The following is a 13048-nucleotide window of genomic DNA, read 5'->3' as shown; positions in this document are numbered from 1 at the left end:
GGGCTGAAGGCTAACACTGTGTCCTCAAAATCTCTTGGCCTGGGATTATATGCTGGGACTGAGGAGGGAAGAAAGAAGGAGACACAGAAGAAAAATAACAGTAGATACAATACATCTGAACATTGCACTTTTTTCAAATAGAAATACTTTTCTCCTTGCCTCCCCCATGTATTCAATTTAAATGCATGAAAGGCAATGAAACTTTGTGTCTCTTGAAGTTAGATTGAGGGCCATAAAACTAGATGAGATGAGATGAAATGAGATGGGGCATTGGAAGTCAGTGAGAGGCCATCCCCCGAACCTTCCAGCGGGATTTACCTGACCACTGGGCAAAGAAGAGCTTATCCATTTTCTAAAGGTTTCCAGCTCAAGCTGGTTTTTAGTTACCTTTATGGTTTTTAGTTTCCTTTAGGAAGTTGCTTAACCCCTGTGTGCCTCAGCTTCCTACTCTGTAAACTAGAGATAGTTCATCCTCATCACAAGCTTGTCTGTAGATTTGAGATAACTGATGTAGAGCATCTGGTTCGCGGCTGAGCTCGTAGTATATACTCAGCTAAGTGCGCTCCCTCCTGATTTGCTGGAGAAAAGAAGCAGCCACCTTTCAGCTTCAAATCCTGAATTTGGGGGAACCAACTCCTCGGGGAATTCAAATATTCTCAGAATCCCTCAAACACAGAGAGATGTCTCTGGCACACCTGGCAGGTACTGATGGCATGGGCATTGTTAAAAGCTGGGGGCGCTTTTTTGTAAAGCCTGTGTATTGATTCAGTCTCTCTCATTGGCTTTGTTCACTCTGTACAGTTCAGGAGGGGACGGCTACCTGGAGAATGTGACCACCTTACCGAGTAAGTAACCACCCGTGGCTTGAGGTTGTCCTCTGGGTCCATCTGACCCCCAGGCTTCCTGAAAAGTGCCTCTCAGCTAAGAAAGGAGGGAATAACATCTTCCTTGTGGACTGTCATTGAAATGAGACGAGAGGCCTGTGGACAGGTGGCTGAAGGGGATGGAATAAACTCTGTGTTTGGATTCCGGAGACCTGGGTACGAGCCCTGACCCTTCTGTGTGCTGGCCGGGTGACCTGGGCCAAGTTACTAAACATTCTGAGCTTCAGATCCCCTCAACTGGCCCAGAGAGTGTGGAGATAGTCAAATGGGACAGTGAGTATTTGCTGCACTGTAAACTATAAAAAAAGAAAGAAAGAGGGCTTCCCTGGTGGCGCAGTGGTTGAGAGTCCACCTGTCGATGCAGGGGACACGGGTTCGTGCCCCGGTCCGGGAAGATCCCACATGCCGCGGAGCGGCTGGGCCCGTGAGCCATGGCCACTGAGCCTGTGCGTCCGGAGCCTGTGCTCCGCAACAGGAGAGGCCACAACAGTGAGAGGCCTGCGTACCGCAAAAAAAAAAAAAAAAAGAAAAGATAGAAAGAAAAGAAAAACTGAGAGGCTCTTGTTGTCTTGGCCCAGCCTGTCACCAAGTCGTTTGAGGCCCCAACTCCTCTCAGGAGCACACTCTGCCTTCCATCCTAAGCCCTCTGTGTCCTGTGCACCCTTCCCCTTCCAGATATCCTTCGGAAGTTCAACGGAAATCTCACAGGCTATGCGGTGGGCACAGGCAACGCCAGTGACACAAATGCCTTCCTCAATCAGGCTGTTCCTGGAACAAAGGCTAAGTATGGCATTTGGGGAGGGGAGGGGGCCTGTCAGGTAGGGAGGGGGAGGCATGTAGTCCCCTTTAAGGTTGTAATTCTGACCTCTGAGTGCCAAGGGGACATTTATCCATTTGCAGCAATGATTTGAGAAGTTCTTGGCCACCCTCTTCTGTGGCTGCCCCGTGACCAAGGCCGCAGGGAGGCTGGAGGGCTGGGTCTTGGACAGAGGCCATGCTCCTAGAGCCTGAACTCCTGGCCTTGCTTTCCTGTGCAGCATGTTCTAATCATTCAACTAACGACCCACCTTAGCCAATTTTTAAAACTTAACCATGGCATAGTGGTACTCTCTACAGCACCTCACAAGGGGCAACGCCCCCAAAAGATCAGGGAGTACCAAGCAAATGGATGGGCAAGCCAGGATCTCCAGCCTCAGAGGCTACTTAGAGGGGCAGTAAGTCTTGTCCTGTCCCTGCTCCTGCTCTGGAGCTACAGGAAATGCAGCTGAGAAGCCAGAGGCAGCTGGAGCCAACTGCTCAGCCTCCCGGGCTGCTCGTCCAAGGAGGCCCCTCACCCTGCTCCTAGAAGCCTCAGCCGCCTGGGTCTCCTTGCTCCTGGCCCAGCCTGGGAAGACCCTTCTTAGTAGTAGAAACGGCTGGGGACAGATGGACCCACCACCAGGCGCCAGGAGATGAACGTTCTGTGGCCCCATCTCACACTATAACAGGGACCTAAACTAGGGAGGAGCTGGGGATGCCTGAGGTCTGGTCTTTCCATGAATTCTAAACCCGAGTGTTTGTACGGTGTATATTTATTCCCCCACCTCTTTCTAAAAGAAACATGTAGCTAAGTTTGCCAAAAATGACACAACATATACATGAGAGAGAAAAATCACAGCTTCTGGTGGGGGGAGGAGGGGAAGAAGCAACTGTGTCAGTATGAGCCTTCTTACGATTCTTGTGTCTAAGCATCAAACACTCAGCTTCCTGGCAGCCAGGGTAAAAAGAGGAAGCATGCCAAAACTTTCCTAGATCTAATTTCAGAATCTACACCAGTCCTTCAAAGGAGATGAACGGTTTCCTAGCATGGAACCTTAAAGACCCTTTGCATGTGGAGTCCTAGAAAGGAGACCATGCGTAACAAATATAATTGTCAGTACCCTTGACTGTTGCTTTAGGACAAACACACGACAGGCTTTGCAAACGGTTATTTGTTGTAAGAACTCTCCAGGAGAGGCAAGTAGCTTCTTGTCCTGAGCCTCAGGGTCTCTGCCAGCTCGTGGTGGGGGGGAGGGGTTAATGCCACAGAAACCTCCAGTTCAAGCCCTTTAGGATGAAAGGTCTGGGCGCTGTTCCTCAACAGGACTGATTTCCTCTCCTCCTCAGGGAACTTTCAAGCCAAGTCCAGACTCTGATACAGAAGATGAAAGATGACCATGTGAGTCAGATTTTTGGTTACTTTTACATTGCTTTTTCTTCTTTTTTCTTTTTGGCTGCCTCGGGTCTTCGTTGCTGTGCACCCGCTCTCTCTAGTTGTGGTGAGTGGCGGGGGCTACTCTTCTCCGCGGTGCATGGGATTCTCATGGTGGTGGCTTCTCTTGTTGCAGAGCACAGGCTCTAGGCACGTGGGCTTCAGCAGTTGTGGCTCGCGGGCTCTAGAGAGCAGGCTCAGTAGTTGTGGCGTGAGGGCTTCGTTGCTCCGCAGCATGTGGGATCTTCCTGGACCAGGGCTCGAACCCGTGTCCCCTGCACTGGCAGGCAGATTCTTAACCACTGTGTCACCAACGAAGCCCTATGGTTATTTTTAAACACTAACTTTCTGACCCACTAAAGTCCCCAAATGGAATTGTCTGCCATGAAACCAGTGAGCCTCCTGTCACTAGAGGCATTCAAGCAGCAGTAGGGCAGCCCCTGTCGAAGGCCCTCAGGAGATTACGTCAGCTGGGGGGAGGTTTGTTGCTGATCACAATGACCTTGAAAATCCCTCCTGATGCTAAGAATCTGTGGTCTATAAACAAACCTCTGAAGTTCTGTCAGCTCTGAGATTCTGATGCTGTTATTTCAAGAGGGCAAGGAAGTTTTAGAGGGTTGAATGGATTTCCTAGCTGTGGTGTTTTTATTTGTTGGAAATCATCAGGCATTTTCCTCCCTCTGTGTAGAGAGTAAATTTCCACGAGGACTGGAAGGTCATCACGGTGTTGATTGGAGGCAGTGACTTATGTGACTACTGCACGGATTCGGTAATGGGGGCGGGCCAGGCCTACTCATCGCCCTTGATTTGACCTGTAAGCCTTGGAGATCCTATCTGAGAACAGTCCCTAGAATCAGCCCTAGGATTGTCCATCTACACCTGTGTGTGTGTGCACACACACACGCACATGCACACGCAATTCACACAGGTGCACGCACACACTTCTTGCCCCCCGAACCCTCGCATTTCTGGCTCCCCCCCATGTCCTAGCTGGCATGAGGCAGCAAGTGACAGATATACAGTGCTTCTATTCCCGTTTCCTACAACTCCTGAGAATTCCGAAAGAGAAGAAGCAGTAAAGCCCAAGCCCGTGAAAGGGGTACTAGACACCTTCTGCTCCTGAGCTACAGCTCTGGCTGAAGGTTCCAGTCTTCGTCTGGCCCATCTTTGGCAACAGCGAGTAGCCAACCGTTCATCTCAGATTCTGACATGACGAGCTGGTCACAGTTGGATGCCGAGGGAGAACGAGGCCTTGGGGCTGGAGCCGGGTGGGGAGACTGCCCTCTCCCCCTAACCAGCTCCTCCTCTCCATCCTGTCTCTTCCCAGAATCTGTATTCTGCAGCCAACTTTTTTGACCATCTCCGAAATGCCCTGGACATCCTGCACAGAGAGGTGAGTGGCGGGCTCCCACAAGCTGGACACAGCTCAAGCGTGTTGGGGGCAAGAGGGTGAAATGCCCCCTCCCCTGAAGGAGACAGACAAGGATGTGGGCTCCTGCCCTTTCCAGAGTTTGGGGCTTCCCCCCAAGGAAGCCTCATTCTATTTGGAATCAGCCCCGAGGGTCTCAGGCTTGAAGAAGGGAAGGCAGTCCCCCCACCTCTACCTGGGACATTCCCTGGTGGAGGCAGCTGGGTGGCTCCCAGGCTGGGCACCGCTCTCTGAGTGGCAGGCAGTGTCTACAGTAGGCCCCTCTCTGGTCTCCCCACCCCCTGGCATGGACAAGCCTTTCCAGCTGCCCAGGAGGGGGCGCTCTGACTACCAGATGCTTCTATGGGTTGCCAAGACTCTGGGCCTGCCCAGCAGAGTTAGCCCAGGTCGGGCTGGAAGGAGAGAGTCAAGGGCTAATGTCCTGGCAAACAGGGCACCTACCTCACCAAATTGAAAGCTAACGGATTTGGGGCTTCCCTGGTGGCGCAGTGGTTAAGAATCCACCTGCCAGTGTGGGAAACACAGGTTCAAGCCCTGGTCTGGGAAGATCCCACGTGCCACGGAGCAGCTAAGCCCATGCGCCACGACTACTGAGCCCACGTGCCGCAGCTACTGAAGCCCGCGCAAGTAGAGCCCATGCTCCGCAACAAGAGAAGCCACCACGATGAGAAGCCTGTGCACTGCAACGAAGAGTAGCCTCCACTCGCCGCAACTAGAGAAAGCCCACACGCAGCAACGAAGACCCAACGCAGCCAAAAATAAATAAATAAATTTTTAAAAAAGATTAAAAAAAATACTAACAAATTTAAAAAAAGAAAGCTAACGGATTTGGGTTCACTGACTGATGGCTGAACGAGCTGAGCCCTCAGCATTTAGACTCGGGTCTGCCATGTTGTCCTGCTCCAGGAGGCCCATTCACGCTGCTGCCAACGTGGGTGGCACAGCCTGCAGGGCCCTAGGTGGTCACCTTGTGTCGACACCTCCCAGAACCCAACTCGGGGACTCCGGAGCCAGATCCCACTTCTTGGGGCCCTAAGGCAGCTTGTGAAAGAAGCCCCTCAGCCCCTCTCTCATCTGAAGCCTCTCCCGTAGGTACCCCGGGCGCTGGTCAACCTCGTGGACTTCATGAGCCCCCGCGTCATGCGGCGCGTGTTCCTGGGGAACCCCGACAAGTGCCCGGTGCAGCAGGCCAGGTAGGCGGGTGCTTGCTGGTCTGGCTCATGCGGTGGGGACTCCTCGGGGTCTCTGTGACTTGGTCCGTCCATGTGTGCAAGTCTGTAACAGGGTCTGTGCCAGGACCACCTCCTTCTGGGAAGTTGGAGCCAGGGCCCCCGCTTACCAGCCTCAGGGTAACAGCGAGAACCTCTGTGATACGGGGAAGCCACGGGGAAGAGGTTAGGGCTGGGACAAACACTCGTTCTCAGAGACGGTGCAGCCCAGCCTGTGAGAAGGAGAAACATATAGGGACGTGTCCACAGGTGGTGGAAGCGTAATGGAAAGCAAGGGAATGGTCCTCAAGATTCTCTTACCTTTGTGGGGAAGAAGCGAATTGGGGAAGCACACAGGGAGCTTCCAGTTGGGAGTGTTTTGTTTCTTAAGCTGCGTGAGAGGTGCAAGGCGTGTGTTTTATTATTCTTCCTACATTATATATCCATATACTCATTTAACAAATACTTTTTAAAATTTTGCTGTGCACCAGGTACTATTCTGAGTGCTCTAGAGATATCTTTTTTAACATTAAGTGTATTTTATGGATGTGAAATAATCCATAACAAAACAAAAGGGGACACAGTGGGGCACTAGTGTGAACTCAGGAGGTGTCTGAGGCGTGAGCATCAGAGGCCCCGAAATGCCAGCTCCAGCGCCAGAGCAGGCGCTTGTACTTTATTTCTAAACACTGAACGTTGGCTTTTCATTGTCCAAATTCACGTGTTCAGCGTAATTTGCTGCAGGCCCAGGGCCTGTGGTCCAACACTTGTACTCTGTTAACGTGAGAGGCTGCCCACCCATACACCCTTGGGGCTTTGTCCATCCCCCTGTCAGGCCTGAAACCTGCCCTGAGCACACGCCGCAGAGCCTCCTAAGCCAGGGCTCCGGTGAGCGCCTCACCCCGCCCCACGCAGCAGAGTCAGTCTCTGACCTAAGCTTCTGCTCTGGGTCCCCCTGCCTCCCCCTCTCTGTGCAGCATTTTGTGTAACTGCGTTCTGACCCCGCGGGAGAGCTCCCAAGAGCTGGCCAGGTTGGAGGCCGTCACCCGAGCCTACCAGGTAAGACCAAGAAAGTCTCTCCTCCCCCTCGATGAACACGCCAGTCCAGAGCCCCCCGGGGGAGGTACACGGGGAAGGGAAGAGCTGTTCAGGCTTTGAGGGGTAACATCGCCCTCCAGGCCACTTCCTGGCCGAGGTGTCTCAGGCAGCCCAGTTGGAGTCATCCCAAAGGAACCCAGGTGGCAGAGTCCTCATGGCTGAGCTGTCGTTGGTGGCTCAGCCCTGACACTTGGCCTGAAGAGGGCGGCAGCCCTAGGTGCCCCATCGGACTACCTTTCCCTCCACTGCACCCTGGAGGCCCAGCTGTCCCCCCAACCTCCCACCTCCCCAACAGGCAGGCCACGCACGAATGGGGAGTTGCAGGTCCCGAGCCTGGGGGCCCTCTGGAGACTCTCCCTAGGTTTTTCTGTTCCTTGTGGGACTTCCTGCCCGGCCCTTCAGAACTTGCGGTCCACTTAAAACCAAAACCAAAAGGTGGCACAACCCGTATCCAATACTCTGGAAAGAGATTTACCATCAGGTGTGTCTGTGTTCTCAAGGGAAGAACTGAGTCAGCCCACCTGTTGAGGGAGACGGGGACAAGGACACTACCCACCCCCCCACACCCCTGCCCTAATGGGCACCTGGAGCCCCAGGGCCTGTGCAGAAGGCACCCATGTGTGTGTCCCCAGAGCAGCATGCGTGAGCTGGTGGAGTCAGGTCGCTACGACACGCGGGAGGACTTCTCCGTGGTGCTGCAGCCCTTCTTCTACAACATCCAGCTCCCCATCCTGGCGGTAGGCTCCCTGCCCTCCCTGACAGGGCTGCCAAAGGGAGGAGAAAATTCAAGGCAGAAATGCCAAGTGCTTCCGTGAGAGTGAAAATAAATGGGGCAGACCCGGGCAGCTCTCCAGCTGCTGGTCTGGTGGGTACAGCTTCCCCGAACATCAGAGCTGCATTCCCAGAGGGAGTCCCACGTGAGATGTTCTCATTACTACTCATCACAGCCTCCATTTTATTGAGCACCTACTATGTGCCAGGCACTGTGCGCACCACGCATCAAATCTTCACAACTGCCTTTTGAGGTGAGTTTTATCATCCCCACATAACAGAGGCTCAGAGACTTGAAGTATCTTCCCTAAAATCATACAGGAAATAAGGCACAGAGGTGAGATTTGAACACGTCCAATTCCAGACTATTTACTTTCTGCCCCACAGCCAACACTGCAGTTATAACGGAGGGTACCGTTTCCGCCCCTGGCTCTGCTCTCCACCTGACACTTCCACTCTGAGCAGAAGAGCTCTGGGAATGGACCAGGGTGGGGACTCAGTTCTCTCTACCTGGGCCTCCATCCCAAGGGCCTGGCCTACCTGGAGGGAAGCCGGAGGAAGCTTTGAGCACCTAGGCTTTGCCCAGGCCTGCCCCAAGGCTTGGCCTCTTCTCCCCACCAAGGTCACTGGGACCAGCTGGCCAAGGGCTGGGAAGTAGCTTTTCCCAGCTGGCTGACCAAGACTTCCTCAGGGACTAGTATCTCATTCCCTCAACCATGGCGTGGGTTACGTACATGTGCCTAAACGTACGTATAGCACTTTTTTAATTAAATAAGGGGAATTGTGGGACCAGAAAGCAGATTAGGAGTTTGGGGTCACTCAAGGCTATTGATCTGTGGGACTGCTCTGATCTCCCTCTCGAGGTGAGCAGGGCCTTAGGAAGCCACAGGCGGGGAGCACCCTCGGGGGAGGAGGGCATTGAGAGGTCAACCCCAGGGGTCAGGCCCACCAGCTGCGGCCCACTATCCACCCTCTGCGCCGACGGGATCTTAAGGACGTCTGTTTCTCTCCTTCAGGATGGGCGCCCGGATGTGTCCTTCTTCGCCCCAGACTGCCTCCATCCAAATCAGAAATTCCACTCCCAGCTCTCCAGAGCCCTTTGGGTCAATATGGTAAAATAAGTGGGATGTCCCTGGTTCTCTGGGATTCTAGTCTAGAGCAAAGCCCCCTAGAATGGAGCTTGTTCCTGGCCTCCCTTTGCAAGCAAGATACAGAGGAGCAGTGGCCAGCGCATCTGTGGAAGTCTGTATAGAACTGAAAATACGGAGTCCTTCTGATTCCGGGATCAACTGCCTCCCCTCTTCTGGGCTTTGAACTGCGGTGTGGGACTCTTTACATGAATGCAAGGCAGAACCCTCACGTTTATTCAGTATTTTCTATGTGTCAGCAGCTGTTCTAGGCAGTTTAAGCCATGTTATCTCATTTAAGCTTCTCAACAGCCCTGCAAGAAAAGTCTTAGGAGTTTCTGAGGAAGCTGAATCCTACAGAAGCTAAGAAACTGGCCCAGTATCCCACAGCTGGCAAGTGGCAGTGCCAGGAGTGGAAGCCAGGCCCCCTGAAATCAAATCTGAGCTCTCCCCACTGCAGGAAGCCCTGCCAGGGAATGTTCACTTCAGTGGAAACAAATTAGTACATGCACGTCTCTCTTTTCTTCCTCAATCAGCTTGAGCCACTAGGAAAGAAAACGGATACCCTGGACCTGACGGCACATATACCCCTCCCCTGCCCTGCTCAGGTAATGAGGGAGGGCCTGCTGTGCTGCTCTCCAGAAACCCAGAGCTCAGACCCCACCCATCCCCTTCACCCCGCGCCACAGCTTCCCCTTTGCCCATCTTGCCCCCTGACTGGGAGAGGACGGACTTCGGAGGATGGAGGGAAGTGGAGGAGAACAGAGGGGGGTAGAAGAGGGTACAGAAGCACCTGTGTCTTTAGGAGAGGCAGGTGGGAGAGGAGGCCTGGCCCCAGTAGAGGGAGACGAGCAGGGTGACGGATGTGGATTCTTGAGAAGTGGCGTTAATAAGCCAGAAGGTGGCAAGACCGCTCATTTCAGCAGTGGTACGTGGGGCAGTTGGGAAGGTCTGGCTGCAGGTTGGAGGCCTAGCAAGAAGCCAGCTGGGCTCAGAAGCTGTGGTTAGTGGTCGTCGAGCCTGCATTGGGAATGTCCGGCAGGGAGAGGGTCAGGGAGGAGAGCCCTGGAGCTGGGTGGGGGAGGGACAAGCAGGCCCGGCCTTGCCATGACTGGGGTGAGGCTGGCTGGGCTCCTTTTAAGGAGGAAGATCTAAGTGGTTGTTAAACCTGATTTCAGGCCCAGGAGTGGGGCAGGTACATGTGCCCATTGCCTTCAACCCCCTCTTCTAGCCCCTGTCTTATGGCTCTTTAACCAAATAAGGCTGAGGCCAGAGAGCCCTCAGAGGCAATGAAAGCAGGAGAGCCTGACCCGGTCTGGGAGGCTGGGTTTCCCACCTGGGTTGGGCTGCTTCGCCCTCTCCCACCCTCCCAGCTGAGCAGGGAGAGGACCTGCAGCTCCCCCGTGTGTCTGTCAGGGCTCCAGAGACAGTGGGCAGCCCTGCCTGGTATACCCCTCCCTGTCTGCTGCCTTCCCCACCCCAGTCTCAGGCCCAGGCTCAGCCTTTGTACCATCAGCTTCATCAGGAGGGTGGGAAGAAGGGATGCAGGAGTGAAGGCAGTGGTAGCAGAGGGCTCAGATGCCGGGTCCAGGGCTTGGAGCGAAGGAGATGGTCAAAAGATGTAATAATCAGTGCAATGCGGGCAAGGTCCTAGAGGGCCCTTCTGTGCCAGGTGTAAACCATTTAATTGCTAGATCCACGTACAGCGGGTTCTAGGGGAGGGACCAGGCAACCTGGGTAGTGGGGGCATTCGGGGACTCAGAGCAGTGGCTGCAAGCCATACGGGGGTAAGTATTTCAATATTTTCAGAACCCATATGGCCATTCTGAACATCAGCCATGGAAAACCCTCTCCAATCTGCCAATTCCCCTTCCATTAAATAGTAAAAGTAATCACAGCCCATTCCAGGGAGCCGTCATTTGCTCTCCTCCTCACAAATATCTGTTAAGTACCAGGTTGGAGCCTAGGCACTGGGGCAGGTAGAGCCCTGTCACCATGGGCTTCAAAGTCCCAGATCAGGCACGGAGCCCCAAAAGGCTGCTGCTTCACCCAGAATCTCAAGCCACATTGGGCTCCGCTTCTCCTCCTGGACAGAACCTGAATGAGCCATTGGTGAGCAGAGGAGAGCAAATCCAGCCTCCTGGAACGTAGAAGCCCAGCCTGGGAGAAGCGGTTGCCAGGCAACCCCAGAGCACATTCCAAAAGGATCCATCTGTTGGCCAGCCCAACCTCACCGCACCAGGCAACGTAGAATTCTGCATTCCTCAGGTCCCATCTGCTCCCTCCCATGTGCCTTGGAGCTATATAAAAGTCCACCAGCAACTCAGTGTGAGCTGACAGGGGCCAGGCAGCACATATTTTAATCCTAGCTGAGTCTAAACATAGAGGCCACAGGCAGGACCCAGCAGGGAGGAGGGGGCAGGGACGGATGCAAGCACTGGGGAGCTCTCTCAGCTTCCTGCCTGCTCCTCCCCCAGCCCCAATCAACTGCAAGTGCATTCTGCCCAGCCAGGTCGGGCACTTAACAGTATTCCATGGATTTCTGTTAGACTTTAAGGTTGCACACAGGATTTTATGGCCAACTTTTTTTTTTTTTTTTTTTTCTTGCGGTACGTGGGCCTCTCACTGTCGTGGCCTCTCCCGTTGCGGAGCACAGGCTCCGGATGCACAGGCTCAGCGGCCATGACTCACGGGTCCAGCCGCTCCGCGGCATGTGGGATCCTCCCGGACCGGGGCACGAACCCGTGTTCCCTGCATCGGCAGGCGGACTCTCAACCACTGCGCCACCAGGGAAGCCCTGTGGCCAACTTTTGATCAGTTGCTCTGTGGACTGTGACTGTTGTCCCCTTCCTGCCTTCATGGCCTCTGCCCGCTCCTTCCCTAACCCAGGGCTGCTGGCTGTGGCTCCTCCTCGAGCTTTGAAGAAATCGGCCGAAGGTGAGCGGAGTCCTTTTTCAGGTCTTTTTCTTGCCCTCTCTAGACGCGTTTGTCAGAGTTAGCCACCTCCTCCGTGAATTTATTCCTCCTTGCATTCGTGGATGTAAAGCCACCTTGATTGTTCTGTTTTTCTAGCGTCTGCCCCTTCTCATCTCTTTTAATAACCCTCCTTCCTTTCTCCCAGCATCGAAAATGTGGACATTCTCCAACTTCCATGTCTCAGCCCTATTCTCTTTTCTCTTTCTTTAGGTCCCCTCACTCTGAGATCTGTCCATTACCAGGGTTTCCCGTTAAATGTCTTTGCCTAGGATCCCCCAACCTGTGTCGTCATTTCTTACTTTTTTCCCCCAAACTTGAGCTCTGTTTCTAACCCTTAAGAGATCTTTCCCCCTTGGTTGCCCTCTATGGTGTAAGCTTACCCAGAAGGCAGATTAAATATATGATCAGGGTACCCACAGAATGGGGGAACCAAGGGGAAACACGGAGAGACAAAGTGAAATAATTTCAAGTGCTATTTCATCCAGTCTTTCATCTTGAGAAAAAGCCGAGGTTTCTTGGATTCCCTTATACTTCCTTTATTGTTTAGCAGTGTTTCTCTTTTGAATTACGTATGGGGTCTATTGTCTTTTGAATGCTTTGGACTTCTAAATCTCCCATTCCTGCCCGGACCTCCTCATCATCTCAAACTCACTCATATTCATTCAAAAAATGATGTTTGAGTAACAACGTCCATAGGAACGAAATAGCTGTCTTCCCAAACTCTCTGATCCTTAGGACTTCCTATTTCTGTCCACGTTGTTGTGGCTGTCACAGTTCTGCAGGTGTGAAACGTCAGGCACGCTATCTGATAGGATCCTTCCTAGTGCTTTTCCCGCTGGCATCCTTTCCGTTCCCACTGCCACCACCCCAGTTCAGGTCCTCAACACTTTGTGTGTTAAAGGTCACCTGATGCTTCCCATCACAGAGCAACAGAGAATTTTATAACCTTAGGATCTCAGTGCAGAGGGCCTTGGAGTCCTGTTGAGGCAGTCTCTCATATAATAATTGAATTATTCTACCACATCCCTCCCCAGGCAACTAGAGGCTATGGCTTCTACTTAAACTTCCACACGCTCAAGGCAGTGCTTTTCTAACAGCCAAGTGGCTACCTGTTAATATGTTGTAAAATCAGCCTAGTAGGTCGCGTTTGGGATGGGATGATGGGATGGGATAGGATGGGAGGTTGGGATGAGGTGGGACAGAAATGTCAGAGGGTGTTCCATGCACCGCTGTTATGTCCTCCTCTCTTCTACCACTACCACCCTCCCCTGGGTCTTCTCCTCAGTTTCCTCAACTATTTATCGCAGACAAGTGTCCCAAACCCT

General features: G+C 53.2%; 1 protein-coding gene across 1 annotated transcript in view; it reads left to right on the top strand.

Moving 5' to 3' along the window:
* PLB1 (phospholipase B1) overlaps window positions 1–13048 on the top strand; it is a 123577-nt gene that overhangs the window by 83348 nt on the left and 27181 nt on the right. The window contains exons 33-42 of the mRNA XM_069541256.1: window positions 802–845; window positions 1560–1668; window positions 3030–3081; window positions 3803–3883; window positions 4442–4507; window positions 5636–5736; window positions 6729–6810; window positions 7482–7586; window positions 8637–8732; window positions 9284–9355. Coding sequence (XP_069397357.1) covers window positions 802–845; window positions 1560–1668; window positions 3030–3081; window positions 3803–3883; window positions 4442–4507; window positions 5636–5736; window positions 6729–6810; window positions 7482–7586; window positions 8637–8732; window positions 9284–9355 — 808 coding nt within the window. The remainder of the gene's footprint in view (window positions 1–801; window positions 846–1559; window positions 1669–3029; window positions 3082–3802; window positions 3884–4441; window positions 4508–5635; window positions 5737–6728; window positions 6811–7481; window positions 7587–8636; window positions 8733–9283; window positions 9356–13048) is intronic.

Source organism: Delphinus delphis, chromosome 12 (genome assembly GCF_949987515.2).
Source record: "Delphinus delphis chromosome 12, mDelDel1.2, whole genome shotgun sequence".
Taxonomy (NCBI): Eukaryota; Metazoa; Chordata; class Mammalia; order Artiodactyla; family Delphinidae; genus Delphinus; species Delphinus delphis.
The sequence above is the reverse complement of the archived record's forward strand: the minus strand, read 5'-3'. Positions and strand labels throughout refer to the sequence as shown.